The 22,783-nt window shown below is 42.8% G+C and overlaps 1 protein-coding gene across 4 annotated transcripts in view; it reads right to left on the bottom strand.

The window, feature by feature from the left end:
• Window positions 1-10,510: 10,510 nt before the first annotated feature.
• Window positions 10,511-22,783, bottom strand: part of LOC140212125 (very long chain fatty acid elongase 5-like) — a 53,228-nt gene continuing 40,955 nt past the window's right edge. For all 4 annotated transcript variants that reach the window (XM_072282709.1, XM_072282707.1, XM_072282706.1 and 1 more), the window contains exon 4: window positions 10,511-11,422. In XM_072282709.1, the coding sequence (XP_072138810.1) occupies window positions 10,868-11,422 (555 nt within the window). In that variant the 3' untranslated portion in view covers window positions 10,511-10,867. The remainder of the gene's footprint in view (window positions 11,423-22,783) is intronic.

The raw sequence follows: 22,783 nt of genomic DNA, 5'->3' as shown, positions 1-22,783 counted from the left end.
TCCTGCCTAAGTACTTACCTGGACCCACTGCAATTTGCCCTTGACTGCAATAGGTCTATGGAGGATGCGATTTCACTGACTCTCCAAGGCCACCTGGACAATATTCTTACCTATGTCGGACTTCTGTTTATTGATTACAGCTCATCTTGCAACACAATTATACCATCAGTGCTAATCAACAAGCTCCAGAACCTGGGCTTTGTGACTCCCTCTGCATTGACTACCTCACTGGGAGACCACAATCTGTGTGGATCAAAATTAACATCTCCTCCTTGCTGACATCAAGTACGTCAAGGATGTGTGCTTAGCCCACTGCTCTACTCTCTCTACACCCATGTCTGTGTGGCTAGGCACAGCTTAAACACCGACTATAAATTTGCTGATGACACAACTATTGTCGGCAGAATTTCTGATGGTGATGAGGAGGCGTACAGGAGTGAGATAGATCAGTTGGTTGAGTGGTGTCACGGCAACAACCATCAGTAAGACCAAGGAATTGAATGTGGACTTCAGAAAGGGAAAGTCAAGGGAACACACACCAGTCCTGATTGAGGGAGTAGCAGTGGAAAAGGTGAGCAGTTTCAAGTTTCTGGGTGTCAACATCTCTGAAGATCTATCCAGGGCCCAACATATTGATGCAACTTCAAAGAAAGTACAACAGAGGTTATATTTCATTAGCAGCTCGAGGAGATTTGCTATGTCACCAAAGACACTCGCAAATTTTTTACAGATGTACCGTGGAAATATTCTAACTGGTTTCATCGCTGTCTGGTACAGAGGGAGAACTGCACAAGGTCAGAAAAAGCTGCAGAACGTTGCCAACTCAGTCAGCTCCATCATGGGCACCAGCCTCCCCAGCACCGAGAACATAGGACCCCATCAGCAGCACATACCCTCTTCTTTTTACTGCCATCAAGGAGGTACAAGAGCATTTAACTTTTCAGGAACAACTTCTTCCTCTCCCACCATCAGATTTCTAAATGGACCATGAATCCAGGAACACTATCTCACTACATATTTTCCTCTCTTTTTGCACTTTTTATTTCATTTAATTCTTTTAATATATGTATACTTACTATAATTTATAGTTTTTTTATCATTGTGTATTGCACTGTACTGCTGCAGCAAAGCAACATATTGCATGATATACGCCAGTGAAATTAAACTTGATTTTGAGTCTGACATACATTCAGTGGCCAATTTATTAGCTACACAAGGTGCCTAATGAAAGTTGCCACTGGTGAAAATGTTTGCATCATTCTGATATAAGTGCAATAAATTGTGCTTTTTGATTTCAGTGTAAAAACTAATGAATTCTTTGGGTTATTAAACTAAATTCATCGCTAAACATCTTAATCTTTGCTTATACATAAGTGTTTCTGCAGGTACTGGAAATCCAGAGCAACACACACAAAATGCTGGAGGAGCTCAGCAGGTCAGTCAGCATCTACGGAGGAGAATAAAGAGTCGATGTTTCGAGCCAAAATCCTTCATCAGGATTGGGAAGGAAGGGGGCAACGGCTAGAAGAAGAAGGTAGGGAGGGGTAGAGAAAAAGTTGGCAGGTGATAGGTGGGTGTTTGGGGGAGGGTGGATGAAATAAGCAGCTGGGAAGTGATAGTGGACAAGGTCAAGGGCTGAAGAGAAGGAATCTAATAGGAGATGAGAGTAGACCGTGAGAGAAAGGGAAGAAGGGGCTCCAGGGAAAGGTGATGGGTTTTGTAGATATTTCTTCTTTGGTCTGTCTCTTCTATTCCCCACAGAATGTGAGTTGAGATGTAAATATCCCTAAACGTATGCTCAGATCAGAACATTCAGGCAGTGAAAGTAATTAGATATTGGACCAGATTTTTATTAACCTGGAGCTTAGTAAGTCTATTAATAATGAAAGTGGAAAGTGTAATTATGTCAGTCATCGACTGCAAAATCCATATCTGCTATCACCTAATTAATATAGTTCCTAGATAACAAACTAACATTACTCATCTGTCCTAGACTTCAGTTCATCTATTCCTGATGCAAGGTTTCAACTCAAAATGTCGACAATTCCCTTCCTTCCACAGAATCTGTTTGACCCACTGATTTCCTCCAGTCATTTGTTTGTTGCTCAGGATTCCAACATCTGCATTCTCGTGTTTCCAGACCAACTTCTCTTGTGCTTAAATCAATACAATTTTAACTGAAGTTAGAAGTATATCATTTATGCTGGCTTGTGTCTGTTTTGATCAACCATTTCCAAAACAGGAAATTTAAAAATGAATAATTTGGTGTTTCTGAGGAAATTTCATTTGCACAGAAAATGTACATGAAGTCAAATGCAATGTTAGCATTCATTTTGAGAGGACTAGAATATAAAAGCAACAATGGAATGCCAAGGCTTTAGAAGTCACTGGCCAGACCACACTTTGAGTATTGTTAGTAGTTTTGGAACCTTTAAGAAAGGATGTGCTGGCATTGGAGAGGGTCCAGAGGTATATGGGGCATTGGACGGCTCTGGGCCAGTACGCACTGGAGTTTAGAAGAATCAGAGAGCATTCTCATTGAAACCTATCAAATATTTAAAGGCCTAGATAGAGTAGATGTGGAGAGGATGTTTCAGGTAGTTCAGGGTCTAGGACCAGAGGGCACAGCCTCACAATAGAAGGACATCCCCTTAGAACAGGGATGAGGTTTAAGTGAGGAGTGCATGTATCACTTGGTAGCAATTAATGTATTTTTACAGATGACCATAATCAATTCTTTAAATGAACAAGAATACTTAATCAAATGATATATAAACAAGATTACTCAAATATTATTGAAATATTAACTAGACAACACTCCTTGCTTAGCTATAAAATTCAACTCAATAGAGAATGCATCAAGAATATACACCGAATACTATGTATATATACAACTACTATATAAAGACATCCACAGCATAGTAAGTTTTCAAATTGTCCCATTCAGATTTAAAGATTTAATCACTGTGCAGGATTTCTCACTCTTATGGTATAATATCTTTCCTGACAAGAGGGATCACTCTGCTTGACAGGAGAGACTTGAAACAATCTCAGGTTTTGGGGTCTCCTGTGTGGTGATTGTAGGAGTAGACTCTGAGACTGTAGGAAATGGTTCTGATAGTGGTAGCCATCTTTCTTCTTCCTTTTTTGTCTTCTAGTTTGTGCATCTTGATCTTGGGAAGGTGCATTTAGTTCACTGACACATTCTTTTATTAATTTTTTATTGTTCCCTTTATGATCTGATCTCTCCTCTTGGTTTCCTCATCCACAACACCATCTGATTAATCCTCTGTTTTTGTATCTCCATTGACTCCTTCCTTTTTGGCCTTTGATTGGTCCAGCTGGGATTTCGTTATAACATGTAATTTTACAAGAAGCTTTTTGTCTCCCACTTGAAGTTCACACAATAACCTTAATGTACTCAGGGTATATTCTGGTTCTTTATACTCACAAAAGCTGAATCCTTGCAACTTTCCTGAAGCTTGTTGAACTCTCTTCCAGCTTAAAACCATGCCACATTTCGCAAGCACCTGCCTGATTGACATATGAGAAGCTTTCACAGATATGTTGCTACAAAAACTGTTGTAGTGGGACTCTGCTTTTGTCACTTTCACAATTCCTCTGAGCAGCATGGTCCTTCCCTAGTCTGTATACTTTCCAACCAGAGGCACAGAGGTTGGCACCAACACATGCTTGTGTAATGGTTCATGGTGTTCAACATGGAGGCAGTTGTGCCATCATCCAGTACATTTCTTAATTTGCTTTCATATGGCTTCAATGCAGGGGACGTTACATTGAAATTGTGGATGAATCTCCTATCAAATTGTAGTTGTCTCAGCTAATGATGCCCCACCAATGCTGGTCTTCCTGTTTTAACCACATACAAGCTCAATGTGGCTTGTTGGTTGTTCAATTTCACTGTTATAGATGTCATTCCCGCGGGAGTGATCTTTTCTCCAGTATAAGTTCTTAGTTGGATATCTGCAGGCTTCAGTTTCGTATCTTTGAAATACTGTTCAAACTTATTTTGTGGAATGACTAAAGCAGCTGAACCAGTGCCTAATTCCATTTTTAAAAACTTGCTGTTCACTTCTAGCGTAAGCTATGTTGCTTGTTTATTATTAAATTTCACACTTTAAATCTCAAGGCTACACAGTCCTGTGTCACTCTTATCATTATCAGATTTTTCATTAACAGCCTGCAGATTTATGCTCTTTTTGAAACTGCAACTTGATGTTTTATCATTTTCTCTTCCCTGTACAGTCCTTTTTGTTTGCCTGATATACTCTTTGTATGTGTTCAACTTTGTAGCATTTTCTGCAAGTTTCATCTTTAAATCCGCATTTGTGAGTCCCTGCCACAATGGTAACACAACTTGTTCGGCCAGGCTGGCTTCTGTTTAGATGCTGAAGTTATGTTCATGCTCATTTTCATTCCTGATTCAATTGCACCTCTGTCTGCGCTTTCCATTAAAATAACAATTTCAATTGCTCTTTTGAATGTAGGTTGTGCTTCAGCCATTTTTGAATACTTTTTTTCAAGATTCCACAAACTAAATGAACACTTAGTGTACCATTCAGCCCATTACCGAACAGACAGTGCTCAGACAATCTCTTAAATTCAGCCACGTATGCTGACATGGACTCTCCTTTTGATTCCACTTAGGAAGCCTAAAGCATTGTGTTCAACAATAGCTTTGGTTCAAAATGTTCCTGCATTACTTTGACAATACCATCAAAGCTTATTTCTGCTGGTTTGGTTGGAGCAATCATACTTCGAAGCAAATTGTATGCTTTTTTCTCCAGTCCTGCCGAAGGGTCTCGTCCCGAAATGTCAACTGTACATTTTTCCATAGATGCCACCTGGCCTACTGAGTTCCTCAAGCACTTTGTATGCGCTGTTTAGATTTCCAGCATGTACAGATATTCTCTTGTTTGCCTTTAAACCTAATATACTTAATTGGTACTCACTTCTCATTGGATATTTAATTTGCTTCAAAATACTATTGAATTAGCTCAGTATACATGAGCCAATTTTCTATTGTGTAATCAAACTCATCAAACTTTCCAATGTTTCCAGCAATTTCTGCTTTTTTTTTAATGATTATTATAACCCAATTAAAGTCTGTCACGAGCCTTTGTGACCCATCAGGCCAGTGCTTATGCCGGTTTCAGTGGTGTGAAGCGACTGAGAGCACGAGACTCCCCCTCACCCTGGATAGGACGCCAGCCTATCGCGAGGTTCACCTCCAGCATTTTTGACGGTACCCATTCTCAGCTGGGTAGACTGGAGCATTATGTGGTTAAGTGCCTTGCTCAAGGACACACACGCTGCCCCGGCTAAGACTTGAACCCACAACCTTCAGATCATTAGTCCAATGCCCTAACCACTTGGCCACGCGCCGTACATTATAATCCAATACTCACTCTTTATGAAACAATGAATTCTTCCATTTTCTTACTTTCTTTTTAAAACCCGTTTGTGTTTTCCCTTCTGAAGAATATGTGCTGCACTGCTTTTCTCAAACTCGACCATCTTGCTGAACATGTGGACTGCATAATCACCTGCCATTCCTCGCTGCATTTTTAAAAAATTTTGAACGTCTGTAGCCGTCTCGGGTTTGATTTTTAAAAAAGCCTCATTGCCAATTTTACATTTTGTAACTTCAAAACATTCAACTAATTCAAATGAAGATACAGGAGTTTGAAAACACAGGTGTAACTTCTAATTTACTTTAAGTGAGGTGCGCACGTATCACATGGTAGTGTAATGACATATGCAATTAAGGTATTTTTACATATAACCTATAATTAATTCTTTAAACAAAAAAGAATGCTTAATCAATCAATCAATATATACACGATTGCTCAAATATTATTGAAATGTTAAATACACAACACGCAGGTTGATAGGTTCATGATTAGTCAGGGTATCAAAGGCTATGGGAAGAAGGCAGGAGAATGTGGTTGAGTGGGAAAATAAGTCAACCATGATCAATTTTACTCCTATATTTTATAGTACCTTACAAGGCTAAAATCACAGAAAGGTTGTACACTTTACTTTAAGGAACAAGACCAAAATATAACTAATGCCAGTTGAACACTATGTTGTAACCTGTGTTAAGAAGTCTCATGGATATATCAAAAACATAATTTCTTCCCTAACTCTGCCAAATTAAGCTGATTCTGCCCTAGTTTAATCTGTATATCTTTTATATATCCATTTTCTTTCTGTTCCTTCTTCCTCCATTCAATGTGTTATATTCATCCCATAGTGTTCCCAGCCCTGTCTACAAGGAATCTGGGATCACCACCATTCATGTGAACAGCACCAGCTCTGACTTTCTCGTTGTCCTGAGATCTAAACTTCCTTTCTCAAGTTCACCTTAATAACCCTCTTCCTGTGCAGCCAATGAAACCAGAGCTTAACCTGACAACTTTTGCACCTCAGATTCTTTCTGCAAGACCTGCACATCTGCGTCGTGAAATGTGTTGTTTCTGTTAAAAATCAACACACCCAAGTATGCGCTGGGGGCAGCCCACAAGTGTCGCCACATATTCCAGCGTCAACATAGCATGCCCCCAGTGTTCAGCAGAACAACATAGGCAGAGCTAAATGAGACAACAAATCAAGCCCCTTTCCCACCCTCCCACTCACACACAGAGAAAGGCCTCCAACCCCAGGTCAGGCCTCCAATCCTTGGCCCCAGACTCTCGGATATTGGGCCTCCAACATCTAGTTCCTGGCCCAGGACTCTCAGATTCTGTCTCTGGGCCTCCACCTCTAAACTCCCTGACTTCATTCTTTGACTTTTCGGGCTTTCTATCTCTGGACTCATCACCTTGGATGTCACAGTGTTAAGCTGGTAGAGCCACTGTCTCACAGCTCCAGGAGCCTGGGTTCAGTCCTGACCTCTGGTCCTGCTTGTGTGAAGGTTGCACATTCTCCCTAAAACTGCATGCGATTCTTCCTACATCCTCAAAAAGTGCGGGTCGGTAGCTTAATTGGCTGTTGCAGATTACCCCCAGTGTGCAGGTGAGTGGTAGAATTGGGGAGTTGATGGGAAAGGGATAGAACAAAATAGTGTTAGCATAATTGGGTGTGTGATGGTTGGTGTGGACTTGATGGTCTAAAAAGCCTGTTATGAATCAGGATGAATCCAGTGACATGTTATTATATGAATCGGTGATGTCATCTCTAGTGAGCTGGTCATTTGGGGGTCTGACAACTGCCCAAGAACAGCTACATCCAATCTTGCTGAACTCGGTCAAGTTTCAGACCATGGTCAATGACGGAGACCATTCGCTGCATCATTAAACCTTCAAAGATCAACCAAACAGAACAGCTTGTCATTGACTTCAGAGAATGAGGCAGTGCACATGCTCCTGTCTATGTCCTTCCCGATTATTGTGGCTCTGAACCAGTTGCTTAGAGGCATAAGAAGTTCCTCCTGCACCTTTGGGGAAAGCCCTCACTGAGCCACAGTTCTCACTGATGCCATCAAACTCACTCATTCAAGAAACACCGCTGGCTGTGTTTGATCATTTTATCGATGTTGTGATAATGTCTTTGTTTTATTGTAATTGCAATCGGACAAATCAAATGACCCGAATTAGCAACAGGACCTTCACACCAAGATTTAAAACTATATATTTCATAAATCCATATATTATTTGTTGAAATTACACCAAATCATAACTGTAACTACGTATATTTCTGAAATAAATTGCTGAATTGCATGAATAGCATTAACAATATATTAGAGCAGTGATTCTTAAATTGTGGTTTGCTAGGTGAAAGTGCTACAAGCCTCAGGGGTAATCTCTGACTACCATTGACCAGCTGCTCCTCTATACCGGAGTTGTTTGCCCTCCAAGAGTGAGCACAGATGGGCAGATCTGGGGTATCGGAAATGGGTGGAGCAACGTGCAGGGAGAAGACCCAAAATAAGACATTTTTTTAACCACTGTGCCAAATTAGTATTTTTCTGCATTAGACCAAATGAATTGAGGCCCTCTGTTCATCGAGGTCGACCATGGATGTTGTGTCTCAGCTCTCTATGTGATAGGCAAACCAGGGCAGTACGAAAATAGAGGGCAAGCTACTGCCCATGAAGCAGGCTGTCCCTCACCATGCAGCTGACGAATCTGAAGGAATTGTTGAAATGAATACAGTTTGGAGTCAGCAGTGTCACAGGAGTTGCCAGTCAGCATCGAACTCAACTTCGGGACTCCAGCTCCGGATTTTTCCCTTGGGGTTTATTCCCAAAGCCTTCTCCTTGAGTGGGTGTAGCTGCAAGGCAGCGGAGGTTTCACATCTCCTGGAGGAGCTGCCAACCACTGCTGACGAGCCCCATCTGCCTGAAATGACTGGTTTTAAGGCGCCAGTAAACCACCTTTGCCCATCCTCCCGTCCGTAGAAATGGTTCTGCCAGACCTGGTAGCTAGGCCACATGTGAAGGCCAGGAGTTGGAACTGGTTGTCAGAGGCTGATTGAGATGCACACTATTGGGAGAATTTAATAGATAGCTGGAGCTTATCCTCACTTTTACCCTTAAGGAATCAAATGAATTATCATTAAGTAAACATTACACCAAAGGAGACTGCCAAAAAGCCAGCTCGTGCAGTCCCATAAATCCCATTCCCTGTTCTTTATCTATTGTCCTCAAGATGTTAAGAGGCATAGATTGAGTGGATAACCAGAGACTTTTACCCAGGGTGGTACTGGTTAATACAAGGGGGCATAATTTTAAGGTGATTAGAGGGAAGTATAAAGGGGATGTCAGAGGTAAGTTCTTTTACACAGAATGGTAAGTGTGTGGAACGGCCTGCTAGGGGTGGTGACAGAGGCAGATACACTGGAAAGATTTGAGAGTCTCTTAGATAGGCGCGTGGACGATAGCAAAAGTGAGGGCTATATAGGAGGGAAGGGTTAGATTGATCTTAAGAGTAGGTTAAAAGGCTGCCACAAAGTTGTGGGCTAAAGGGCCTACATTGTGCTGTAATGTTCTTTGTTCTTAACTTCCTATCCATTTCTCTTCTGAAAGCTTGGATTGTTTCACAAGCTCCACCCCCTCCTCTCCCTTACCTGGTGCAACTTCCTTCTCACCTTTCACCCCTCCTCAGTCCACCAATCACCTTACAGTCTTGTCTCACCACTCTCCATCTCTTCTATACACTGGACCTCTTCATTCTCCCTTCTCAGTTCAGATGCAGGGTTTTGACTTGAAGCATCGACAGTTCTTTTGCACTCCACAGAAACTGTTTGACTCACTGAGTTCCTCCAGCAGATAGTTTGCTACAGCTCCTATCCCCCTGAATCAACACTTTATGTTGGCTTGTCTTCAAATAATGAGAATTTAGTCTTCATTTTACCTCCTCTAAACCCACAGTGATCATGTATACCTCCATGAAACCTTCCCTCAACCTTGTTATTCCTTTCTGTTGATGCTGCCTGACCTGCTGAGTTCATCTAGCATTTTGTGTGTGTTATTCAAACTTGTAAGATGCAATTACAGTATATATAATTTTAAATGAAACTACATTGCATGCCTTCTATACTGAATGGAAAGTAGGATTGGCTCTTTCTATGTACATTAAGTGTGTTAGGGATGGATATGGCTAATTTTTAAAAATATAAACACAAGAAGGTCTGCAGATGCTGAAAATCCAAAGCAACACACACAAAATGCTGGAGGAAATCAGCATGTCAGGCAGCATCTAGAGAAACGAATAAACAGTCAACGTCTCAGGCCGAGGCCCTTCTTCTGGACTGAATGGGAGAGGGAAGATGCCAGAATAAAAAGGTGGCAGGAGGGGAAAGAGGATAGCTAGAAAATGTTAGGTGAAGCCAGGTGGGACGGAAAGGGAAAGGGCTGGAGAAGGATTCAGAAAGGAGAGGAGAAGCATAGGAGAAAGAGAAGGAGGAGGGGATCCAGGGGGATGTGATAGGCAAGAGAGGGGAGGTAAAATGCCACAGTGGGGAACAGAAGACAGGAGTGGGAGGGAAAAAACTTTTTACGGGAAGGAGAAATCGATGTTCATGCCATCATGTTGGAGGTTACCCAGACGGAATATAAGGTGTTGCTCCTCCACCCTGAAGGTGACCTCATCTTGGCACAACGGCACAACAGGAGGCTATGGACCGACATGTCGGAATGGGAATGGGAATTACAATGTTTGGCCACCGGGAAATTCAGGTGAAGTGGAGGTGCTCGACAAAGCAGCCCCCCCAATTTACAACAGGTCTCACCAATGAGGCTGCATTGGGAATGCCAAACTCTACAGACAACCCCAGCAGGTGAGGCGTTACCTCGCCTGGAAGGACTGTTTGGGGCCCTGAATGGAGGTGAGGGAGGAGGTGAATGGGAAAGTTTAACACTTGTGCTGCTTTCAGGGATAAGTGCCAGGTTACTGGGGAGGGACAAATTTTTAAAAATCTTGATTGATAATTTTAAATTTGGTTCTGAAATGAAAAAATAATATCCATCATCACTGAAGATTTACGTTTGAAAGAATTGTAAAATCTTTATTAAGATATATGTTACATTTTAAAATTATATATTTATTCTAAATACAGGTCGACCTTTACTAATCCGACTACCTGTAATCCGGCTCCTTCGATAATCCGGCACTGATTCTGCTTAATGTGATCCTTCTGTAATTCGGCGTTTTCACTAATCCGGCACTCCTCAGTTCCCAGTGGTGCCGGATTAGTGAAGGTTGACCTGTAGTTACAATATTAAGGTGCAATCTATTTGAAGTTGACTTGCTTAATAGAGAACACTGAAAATCCAGTGTGTTAAACAATTAAACCAGCTCACCAAAAAGAAAATATTTAGTTCAGATTTTCTGATTTAGATACATAATTATGTAGCTTTCTTGGAATTGAAAGCTTTGAAATAGAAATTTAAGAAAAGACAAAGCATTGTAACACCATACAGAATCGCGTAAATACAGAATCCGTGAAACAGATAGCCCCACGTTGCAAGAACCAAGTCCATAAGAAACTGAGCGATTTGTAATTGCGTCATTCTTTTTTTCCACGTGGGTCGCTGTGCTGGGTTCATCGCACTCTGACCATAGTAAAAATACAAGATGATGTGAATAAATGAATTGACGAGTATGAACGGGGCAATGGCGGGCCATGGGTAGTAATGATAGGTCAGCTCGCTCAGAAGCAACATGCTGCAGTGATGATAGACATGAAGAAAGGAGATCTGACGGCTTCGATGCCTCAAGATCATGAAGACCGTGTCAAGCAGCTCCACGTTTTTAACAAACCAGTACATGAAGTAAGCGTGCTGCAGATCTGAGAAGAACTCCTTCTGAAAGATGGAAGTTGCGACGCTGAGGCCGTACAGGAGCTGAAGGGAGGTGTACAGGCTCATGAAGCTACAGCCCATGTTATACAATAATAGGATCTGTAGAATTTAAGAAACATAGACCGTTACAAGAACTGGTGAGCAGCAACTATTCAAATCACATTCTGTGCAGCATAAAAAATGACAAGAGAACTGAATTCATTTCGCTCTCAGCAGCGTAATTAGAAAAAAAAACATTTAAGATTGAAGACAAAGTTGACTTTTGGATTTAAAGTTATAAACTATTTAACCAGAGACATTTTTTAATCTGTTACTTCACCAACATAGTAAAAGGTGACGTGGTAGCACAGTGGCCAATACCTTGCTTTACATTGCCAGCCAGGGTTCAATTCCTGCTGGTCCGCTGCCTGTAAAGAGTTTGTATGTTCTCCCTGTGACCACACGGATTTCTTCTGGCTGTTTCAGTTCCTTCCCACTTTTCGGAAGACGTACAGTTAGGGTCAGTGAGTTGTGGGGCATGCTATGTTGGTGCTGGAAGCATAGCTGATACCTGTGGGCTGACCAACACAACCCTCTCTGATTAGGTTTGATGCAAATGAGGCACTTCACTGTATGTTCCAATGTACATGTGGTAAATAAAGCAAATATTTAATATTAAATATCTTTCATGGCTCAGCTCACTTACCTTCGGTACAGTTTTAACTTAACAGGATAAAAAGGCAGGGATGTGATCAAAAAGATGTGTGTCTGGGTTACGCTACATACAGAATCAGCATTATCCAGGCAAAAAAATGGCTGTGGACTAAAAGCTTACTTAATCATTTATTTCTCTCTTCCTGTGATGGCTGTTTTTAAAGTTTCTGCACAACTTCAATATCTCATGCAAAATGTAAATACTCAATAGTTGGATTATACTTGGTTAAAAATAAACAATAAATGGCATTGCAAAACCTTGGAGTTTCTCTCTAGAATGCAAAAGGTTTGGAGGGATTTCATGGAGCCATTCCACATTTTGAATGTCCTGATGAAGGGTCACAGTCTGAAACATTGACTGTTTATTCCTTTCCTTAGATGTTGCCTGACCTACTGAGCTCCTCTAGTATTTTGTGTGTGGTACTCACCATTTTAGAGGATTTCAATACAAGCATTAAAAGATATATCAAAGATACATTGGCAATGTTTGGATGGAAAAAAGGAATATTGTTTATGTTAGTGGACGCCACCAGTCGATCTTTGAGACTTTCCCCAGTAGATCCCGAAAAAAAAAGAAAAATAAATACACAACGTAAACACGAGGAATTCTACAGATGCTGGAAATTCAAGCAACACACATCAAAGTTGTTGGTGAACGCAGCAGGTCAGGCAGCATCTCTAGGAAGAGGTACAGTCGACGTTTCGGGCCGAGACCCTTCGTCAGTTAGTCCTGACAAAGGGTCTCAGCCCGAAACGTCGACTGTACCTCTTCCAATAAATACACAAATACATTATGCCTGATAAACCTTTTGATGCAAGAGCAAATTTTACCCCTAGAGCGCATATGTGAGTCGTTTTTAACCGACACTTAGTTATTTTCCCTGGTTATTGTGTTTCTCTTTTCCCACTGCCCAGCGTCGTGCGTCACATGTGTGCTGGCATCATGTGACTATTGCCACTGTCAAATTTCCATGGAGCATAGGAGAGCTTTGATTATCTAAAACATAAACGAGCAAATGGGCAAACTGTCCAATGGCGAAAGAAAACAGCACGTGTGGGTAAAAATAACTCATTTATGCATCCATGACTTAACTAAACTTTGGTCAACTTTAATCGGTTTTGACTCTATTATGCTGCTATTTATATTACGTCAGTTATGCCAAAGTTTGATCAGTTATACTGCTCTTTCTTTCGAAATTTTGTGCCTTTGATAGCGTGAATTCATGTTTAGCATTTCGGATAGTGTGCTAGTAATTAGCATGAATTTTAGCTTTTACTGAAAAGTTAGCGCCTCTCTCTCTCTCCTTTGATTTAGCTGTTGTATTTTTTTCAGCGTAGCTTGTGCTGCATCAAAGTGACCAATTAGATTAGAAAGAGTACAGACTGTCGCAAACATCAATATACGGCACTCGCTGGTGATATCCTACAAGGTAGCTCGCCAGCATGGCGGAGGCTCCACAAAAGAAGGCAAAAACGTACAAATTCCATCCAGAATGGGAAGAGAAATTGCTATCGTTTTTCACAAATCATGCTGCTCAAAATAAGGCTGCTATTGAAGCATCGTTTCGCGTAAGTCACCTTTCGGCTAAATACAAGAAGCCTTTTACAGATGCCGATTTATTCAACAAAGCAATTGCCATTACTGCAGAGACTGTTTTTAATGACTTTAAAAACAAAAACGACATCAAAACCGCAATACGCAATATAGAGCTTGGCCCTGCAACAGTGACAAGGAGGGTGGGGCCACTGTCAGAGGACGTGGATCGACAAGTGTTAAAGGACTTGTCACTCTGTGAATATTTTTCACTACAGTTTGATGAATCCTTGGATGTAGTGCAAACAGCTCAGCTTGTTGGATTTGTCAGAATGGCTTTCCAGGATTTTACAACAAAGGAGGTCTCCCTCACTCTTTTGCAATTAAAGGCGAGAATGAGAGGTGAGGATATTTATAACGAGTTTAAAAAATATGTCCGTGAAAATGACATCCCCATTCATAAACTGGTGGCAATTACTACTGATGGGGCCCCAGCAATGTGCAGTGTGTGCGTTGGTTTTATAGCACTGTGCCGTAATGACCCTGATTTTCCCAACTTCCTGAATTATCACTGTGTGATTCATCAGCAGGCTTTGGCTGGGAAGGTCGTGGACTTTTCTCATGTAATGGCACTGGTGGTCAAACTGATAAATTTGATTCGAGCAAAAGCGCTCCAGCACCGCTTATTCAAGGCGTTATTGGATGAGCTCAATGCCGCTTACGGAGATATAACTCTTCATGCTGATGTTCGGTGGCTGAGTCGCGGCAAAGTGCTGCAACCATTTGCTGACTTGCTGCCTGAGGTAAAGACTTTTTTGTCGACAAGAAACGAGGAGCACGAGGAACTGTCAGATGATGCGCAGCTACTGGATTTAGGGTTCTTGGCAGACCTAATGGCTAAATTAAACGTACTTAACAACGAGCTCGTGGGAAAAGACCAACACCTGCCCCACATGATAAGTGCAGTAAATGTGTTTAAGGCCAAGCTTGGCATTTGGATTTCAAATTTAAAGAACGGGAGGCTGACACTCTTTCCCAACTTGGAGAAAATGTTACAGGCCATCAAGGAAAAGAATGCTTTTCATCGAGTAGTACTGTGCTTACCTAGACAAACCAGCAAGAGTTCGATCAGCATTTTGGGGAGTTAAACATCATGAAAGGTACTGCTGCATTTATTTCAAACCCATTTCTGCCGATCGATATAGAACAGATAGCAGCCAAATTCCAGCAAGTATTTGGTGTGCCAAGTGATATTGAAATGGAAATAATTGATTTGCAAAATGACATTGAGCTTAAAGCAAGATCAAAGGACAGTGACTTTTGAGGGCTTGTCAGCAGGGAGAAGTTTCCTCATCTCACCCCATGTGAACTAAAAGTCACTGCCTACTTTGGGTCAACTTATCTGTGTGAAACTGCATTTTCACAGATGAAAATTATTAAATCTAAGTATAGGAGCTGTCTTACTGACAGACACCTCACAGACTGTCTCAGACTGGCTGTCTGTAGTGATGAGCCAAATTTCAGGGAACCAGCAGAAAGTATTCAGCCCCAGTCATCACACTGAGTGCAACAGTCAATTTTTATTCATTTATTTTTTGTGTTGAAATAAAATTAAATAATGAAACTTAGAATTAAAAGTGTGAAGTATTGTAATATTCTTAAAGAAAGACAGCTATGGCCTGTTTGATATGCTAGTTACAGTGTTTTCTTAGTTGAATTAATTTGAAAGTTTGACAAAAGCATTTTATGTAATTCAAATGCAATTAGCCCGAATAAAAGGCCTCAAGTTGGAAGTACCATCTGAGCTGTTTTTTCTCTAAACAATTTAGTAGGTCAGTCTTGCCGAGATAGGGGATCTTGGGCTTATAAAGTTTGGCAACCACTAGCCTATGTTATGGAAGAGATATTCAATGGAAGCTTTCAAAGATGAGTTAAATACCCAAGAGCAAGAGAAAAGAACTAAGTGGACAGCATTCAAAACAGAACAATTCAGGGCCCCAAACAGTCCTTCCAGGTGAGGCGACACTTCACCTGTGAGTTGGCTGGTGTGATATACTGTGTCCAGTGCTCCCGATGTGGCCTTTTATATATTGGCGAGACCCAACGCAGACTGGGAGACCGCTTTGCTGAACACCTACGCTCTGTCTGCCAGAGAAAGCAGGATCTCCCAGTGGCCACACATTTTAATTCCACAACCCATTCCCATTCTGACATGTCTATCCACGGCCTCCTCTACTGTAAAGATGAAGCCACACTCAGGTTGGAGGAACAACACCTTATATTCCGTCTGGGTAGCCTCCAACCTGATGGCATGAACATTGACTTCTCTAACTTCCACTAATGCCCCACCTCCCCCTCATACCCCATCAGTTATTTATTTTTATACACACATTCTTTCTCTCACTCTCCTTTTTCTCCCTCTGTCCCTCTGACTATACCCCTTGCCCATCCTCTGGGTTCCCCCCCCCCGTCTTTCTCCCCGGGCCTCCTGTCCCATGATCCTCTCATATCCCCTTTGCCAATCACCTGTCCAGCTCTTGGCTCCATCCCTCCCCCTCCTGTCTTCTCCTATCATTTTGGATCTCCCCCTCCCCCTTTCAAATCTCTTACTAACTCTTCTTTCAGTTAGTCCTGACGAAGGGTCTCGGCCTGAAACGTCGACTGTACCTCTTCCTAGAGATGCTGCCTGGCCTGCTGCGTTCACCAGCAACTTTGATGTGTGCTAATAAAAATCACTTCATGATGGAAAGATTAGATTAGCTTTATTTGTCACATGTTCATCAGAACATACAGTGAAGTGAGTCATTTGCGTCAACGACCAACAGAGTCTGAGGTTTTTGCTAGGGGGCAGTCCACAGGTGTCGCCATGCTCCAGGTGGCAACACGGCACGCCCACACTTTACAAACCCTTACCAACCCCTGAGGACCTATTTTTTGTGGGAGATAACTGCAGGACCTCACCCGGTCATGTAAACTCCTTACAGACAGCAGCGGGAACTGAACCACGATTGCTGGCACTATAAAGCGCTACGCTATCATGTTACCATATCATGCCATAAATTTGATGTAAGAACAGAAAATGCTTGAAATAACCAGTAGGTCAGACAGCACCACTGGAGAGAGAAACAGTTAACATTTTAACGTGACAAAAAAGATGTTGGAGGGAATCAGTAGGTCAGACAGCATCTGTGAGATGAAAAGAACAGGTTGAAACTCTTCATGGGTCATGACATGAAACGCTGACTGTTCATTTACCTCCACAGGTGCTGCTCGACCTGCTGAGTCCCTCCAATTTCTCCATTTGTTGCTCCAGATCTGCGGAGTCTCTTCTGCTAACATTTCAGGCTCGTGAGCTTTCATCAGAGGGGAATACCAGAAATCACGTTTTAAGTTGAGGAGAAGAGAGAGATGGGATGTGATTCTCTACAACAGAAGATGCAGTGTTGTTGGCTGGTTGAGAGACAGAGGTGAAGGCTTGCTAATCAGAGCTGATCTACCTAGGGGCATTGTAAATAGTCAATGAATGAAAGCAGAAGAGAGACGAAAATGCTGGAACTGTGAGAAATAAAAGGCTGCAGCTGCTGGAAATCTGAAATAAAACTGAATGTTGCAAATTCTCTGCAAGTCAGACAGCTTCTGTGGAAAGAGAAAAACGAGGTAGCATCGCTGCTGAGAACCTTTCGCTCGAACTGGCCAAAACCTGATGGAATGTTGTAACCAAAGCTGCTGAATTCAGGTTGAGAACTGTGAAGGAAGTTCTTCGAGATAATGTTGGCCTTTGCTGAGACAGTGTAGGGGCTTGGAGGTAATGTGGTCACAGTGGAAGGGGATGGAGAATCATAGGGATAGGCATCAGGAAGTTCAGAGTCAACCTTGCTGATTGAAGAAGATTTCATCAAACGTTCAACCAGTCTCTGTTTAGTTTAATAGAAGGTAGATCAATATGTCACAGTACAGGCCCTTTGGCACACAATGTCGTGCCAACCTTTAAACCTACTCTAAGATCAAACCTTTCCCTCCTTCATAGCCCTCCATTTTTCTATCATCCATAGGCGTTTCTTAAATGTTCCTGTTGTATCTGCCTCTACCATCACCCCTGGCAAGGTATTCCATGAACTCACCACTCTCAGTGTAAAAAACCTACCCCTGAGATCCCCTCCTGTACTTCCCTCCCATCAACTTAAAGTTATGCCCTCTTGAAGGGGAAAGTTTCATAAAACGATCAAACAGTCTGCATTTAATTTCCCCAATATAGAAAGACCGCATTGTGGGCACTAAATGCAGTGCACTGGATTGAACAGTACAAACAATTCACTACTTCACCTGGAAAGCAACTTTCAGACACTGGATGGTGGGAAGGGAAGAGGTAAGATACTCAGGTATTGAATCTCCTGTGAGTGCAGAGTGAGTGGTCGGAGAAAGTGTGCTGGTGGAGGTGGAAGAGTAAACAAGGGAATCAGGGAGGGAATGGTCCCTTCGGAATGCTGAAAGGGGAGGGGAGAGCAAGAGATACTTCATCATGGTCTCACATTAAACTATGGGGCACACAAGTAGAACTGAAGCCTCGCAGCACCAGCCACTCAGATGCAATTCTCACCTTCAGTGCTGTCTGGGCGGAGTTTGCATGTTCCATCTTGCAACTTCGTGAGCGTCCCTGTTTTCTCCCACAATCTAAAGCCATGTGAGCTGGTGTAGGTAGGTAGGAGAATTAGTGGTGATGGGGTCATGAGTGATCAAATGGGCTGCAGAGAAATCGGTGGGGAAATGGGGCTGGTGGGATTGATGGCACAGACCTGTTGGGCCGAACCATGGAAAAATAAGCACAAGCAGAATCCAAAGTGGGTGAGAGTGGGGGGAAGAGGTGGCTGGGAACTCTGCCAACTATAAGCAATATATTGGAGTGCAATAGCTTTCTAGCAGGAAGTAGGGCAGAGCTGACTAAGCAGCTATGAGCAAGTGCGAACTCAGACCATTATGAATGAATCTAAAACAACATGTACCATCATTGTCATTGGCTATAGATATTTACCCCTACTGGCATTCTAAAAACCTCCAAAAGGACCACAACCTTGTCGTGGGTTTGGAGGCTTGCATGCCTCAATGACCCAGAGAGCCATTGGATGGAGTCCGGGCTTTATGCTTTGGCTCTTGGTGGGGTCACCCATGCCAAACAGGTCAAAGGGTAGAGGCCAGACTGAGAGTAATCCTCTGGTCTTCCAAATTTGGGGGTTCAGCTTAGGGCTAACAACCCTGAAAGGTAAAGCAAATGTGTTATGGAAACAGCAATGAAGAATCTACATCTGTACAATGGTATTCCTGAGTCTCCACCCGGGACTTGCATGACTGACAGTAGTGAAAACGGAGCTACAGATGTGATGAAAGAAGCCCTGAACAATGCCAGAGATGGCGTGTCTTCACTGCTGTCCTAAATGCCAGTGATGTAACAGGCACTAGCAAGCTTTCTAAAAAGTTGCCCCAGTCATTTATTTATTCATTTTATTTTAGAGATACGGTGCAGTAAGTCTCTTCTGATCCAAAGAGCCCACATCATGCAATTACAACCAATGTGACCAATTAACCCAATTAATCTACTAATCTGTATATCTTTAGAATATAGGAGGAAATCGGCGTACTTGGAGAAAACCCATGTGCTTATAGACAGTGGCAGAAATTGAAGGTCATTGGCACTGTAATAACATTACGCTACTGTGCCACACAATCATATGCTACTGTGACACTGTAATTTTCCTTCAGATCAATAAAGTATCTATCAATCCACATATTTCTTTATTTTAGTTAAATTCAGAAATTTCAAATGTCTTATTCACTGCATTGATATAAAACATAATAGAGGTGATCTGGAGAGCAGGTCACACATGGAGGACAGAGCTCATGGAGATAGCTCTCTCAGCAGTTCACACTCAGCAGATTCTAGACCCTGCTCGTCAGCCCGTGGAAGGTTTAGGGGACATCTGAACATTAGCAAGGTTACTGAATTAATCATCTATACTTGCTGGAGTTTAGTAGAATGAGCGAGGATCTTATTGAAACTTATCAAATATTGAAAGACCTGGAAAGTGTACGAGGAGAGTACGTATCCTCTAGTGGGGGAGTCTAAGACTAGAGGGCACGGTCTTAGAATACAAGGGCCTCCCTTTAGAACAGAGATGAGGAGGAATTACTTTAACCAGAGGGTGGTGAATCTGTGCAATTCATTGCTACAGACGGCTGTGGAGGCCAAGTCATTGGCTATATTTAAAACAGAGGTTGATAGGTTCTTTATTAGTAAGGGTGTCAAAAGTTCCAGGGAGAAGGCAGGAGAATGGGGTTGAGAGGGATAATAAATTAGCCATGATGGAATGGCAGAGCAGACTCGATGCACTGAATGGCCCAATTCTGCTCTTATGTCTTATAGTCCATAAGACCATAGACATGGGAGCAGAATTAGGGCATCTGGCCCATCGAGTCTGCTCCGTCATTCAATCATGGCTGATCCTTTTTTTTCCTATCTCCTCCTCAACCCCAGTTCCCGGCCTTCTCCTTGTAACCTTTAATCAATTTCTCCCTGGGATCAATAAAGTATGACTATGACTATGACTATTGATGCCATGTCCAATCAAGAACCTATCAAACTCTGCCTTAAATACACCCAATGACCTGGCCTTCACAGCTGCACATGGCAACAAATTCCACAAGTTCACCACCCTTTGGCTAAAGAAATTTCTCCGCATCTCTGTTTTGAAAGAGTGCCCCTCTATCCTGAGGCTGTGCCCTCTTGTCCTTGACTCTCCCACCATGGGAACCATCCTTTCCACATCTACCCTGTCTAGGCCTTTCAATATTCAAAAGGATTCAATGAGATCCCCTTTCATCCTCCTGAATTCCAGCAAGTACAGACCAAGAGCCATCAGACGTTCCTTGTTTGATAACCCTTTCATCCTGGAATCATACTTGTGAATCTACTCTGGACCTTCTCCAATGCCAGCACAACTTTTCTAAGATGAGGGGCCCAAAGCTGTACACAATACTCAAAGTGAGGCCTCACCAGCACTTTATAAAGCCTCAGCATCACATCCTTGCTCTTGTATTCTAGACATCTTGAAATCAATGCTAACATGCCATTTGCCTTCCTCACCACAGACTCGACCTGCAAGTTAACCTTCAGGGTGTTCTGCACAAGGACTCCCTAGTCCCTTTGCATTCCAGATTTTTGGATTTCTCCCTGTTTAGGAAATAGGTTTGTTGATCCGGTGGCATGTCATGACTGATTCCGAGAAAAACTGCAACAATAAAATGTCATTTGAACCCTCCACGGATCCTCCCAAAGGAAGTACAGTTTGGTAGTTAACCGGCCACTGTAATGTGGCCCAAACGTGCAGGTGAGTGGTAGAGTTTGAGACCAGATGTTGAAAATGTAGGGACAATCAATAATGCATAAATGGAAGACTAGTGTAAAAGGGAGGATGATGGTTGTCATAGGCAGAGGGCCCTGTTGTTACGCTGTATCTCCTTAATATCACCCTCAATTCACCTGCACTTAGCGACATCTGCACTGGTCAATTAACCTACTAATATAAGCACAAGAGATTCTGCAGAAGCTGGAAATCCAGAGTAACACACACAAAATGCTGGAAGAACTCAGCAGATGAGACAGCATTTATGTAGAGGAATAGAGAATTGATATTTCGGGCCGAGTCCTGATGAAAGGTCTCGGCCCAACGTGTTGACTGTCTATTCCTCTCCACAGATGCCGCCTGGTCTGCTGAATTCCTGCAGCATTGTGTGTGCGTTACTCCAGCTAAACAGTACCCGAGGTCAGGATCGAACTTGGATCGCCGGAGCTGTGTGGCGTCAGCACTAGCCACCACATGACCTCTCTGGTAACACATACAAAATGCTGCAGGAATTCTGCAGGTCAGGCAGCGTCTAAGGAAAGGGACGAACAGTCGACATTTCGGGTCGAGACCCTTCATCAGGACACATGAACTCACAGCCCGTTTTTTCAGCACTGTTCTGCCCCACAGATTGTTACAGAAGAGCACACGTCAGTCCAGTCAATTAATTGTGCTTGTATCATCCTTCCCAGGTCTTACAGGGAACTCAGTGTGGAGAAGGCATCACTGTATTATTTTCTTGCCATGGGACAAAGTCACAGTGACCTCCAGATAACAATAATGTAATCTCCTGTAATATCATATCCATTACAGGGGAGGAAAGCATTGGGGTAATAAATTAGGGCTCTCTGGAGGTTGCAGCAACTGTCAGGAAGCAAAATCTAGAAGGCAGCAGATATACAGCAGTACCGGACACTTTAACATATTGTAACCTGTGACGCGAGCTCAGAAAGGATTTACGTGGACTCTTCCTGGCACGAACAGAATTCGCATGCAAAATTAATACAGTTCCCGGGCACTCATCTGCAAAGTCATAATCAGGTCCCATCAAACAAGCTTCCACCATGACTCACAGCACCTCTCCTTGTTCAAAAACACCCACCTCCAAATTAAAACTGTCAGCTACAGTAGTGCACAGATCCTTGCTACTTCTGCCCCAGGTAGTGCGTGGGTGCCAATGGAGGCAAGGAGGCTATTGTAATCACTACTGAAATTCAGCCTTTTTACAAGTTCGATCCACGTCTCTCCTGGAGTTGGAGGGCTGTCCATGCGTGTGGGTGGGGGTGGGAGGGAGGAAAGGGCCTTGTTTCGCTGCTTGTTGTGCTCTGTGTGGTTCTGCTGAGCCATGTTGGCGCGGGAATGGGTGGCGACACTTGCAGGTCACCCTCAGCATGCCCGTAGGTGTGTTGAATGTTAATGGAAAAAAAAATGTATTTCTCTATATGTTCCCATGTATGTGTGATTAGTAAATCCGAATATGATGCTAGTTTGGAACAACTAAGACTGGGTAGGACCGGGTGGCTCTTGACGTGTGTTGACAACAGCTCATGACGAACGTCGAGCTCTGTAACAACCTACCACTCACCACTAAAATCGAGGTGAGAAGACTGCAACTAGCGGGGCACTGTCTACGCCACCTTGAGCTACCTGCCAGCCTAGTCATCATATGGGAGCCCAAGCAAGGGAGGATGAACCCTGGGCGCCCTCGCAAGACTATGGTCAACATGCTCCTTGAAGACAGCGGCACGACTAATGTAGATGAACTGAACACACTGATGAGGGAGAGAGAGAAGCAGAGAGTCCGTCATCATGCCCGACGCCAGCCCCCTAGGCCTGAGT

Source organism: Mobula birostris, chromosome 18, assembly GCF_030028105.1.
Source record: "Mobula birostris isolate sMobBir1 chromosome 18, sMobBir1.hap1, whole genome shotgun sequence".
NCBI lineage: Eukaryota > Metazoa > Chordata > Chondrichthyes > Myliobatiformes > Myliobatidae > Mobula > Mobula birostris.
The sequence above is the reverse complement of the archived record's forward strand: the minus strand, read 5'-3'. Positions and strand labels throughout refer to the sequence as shown.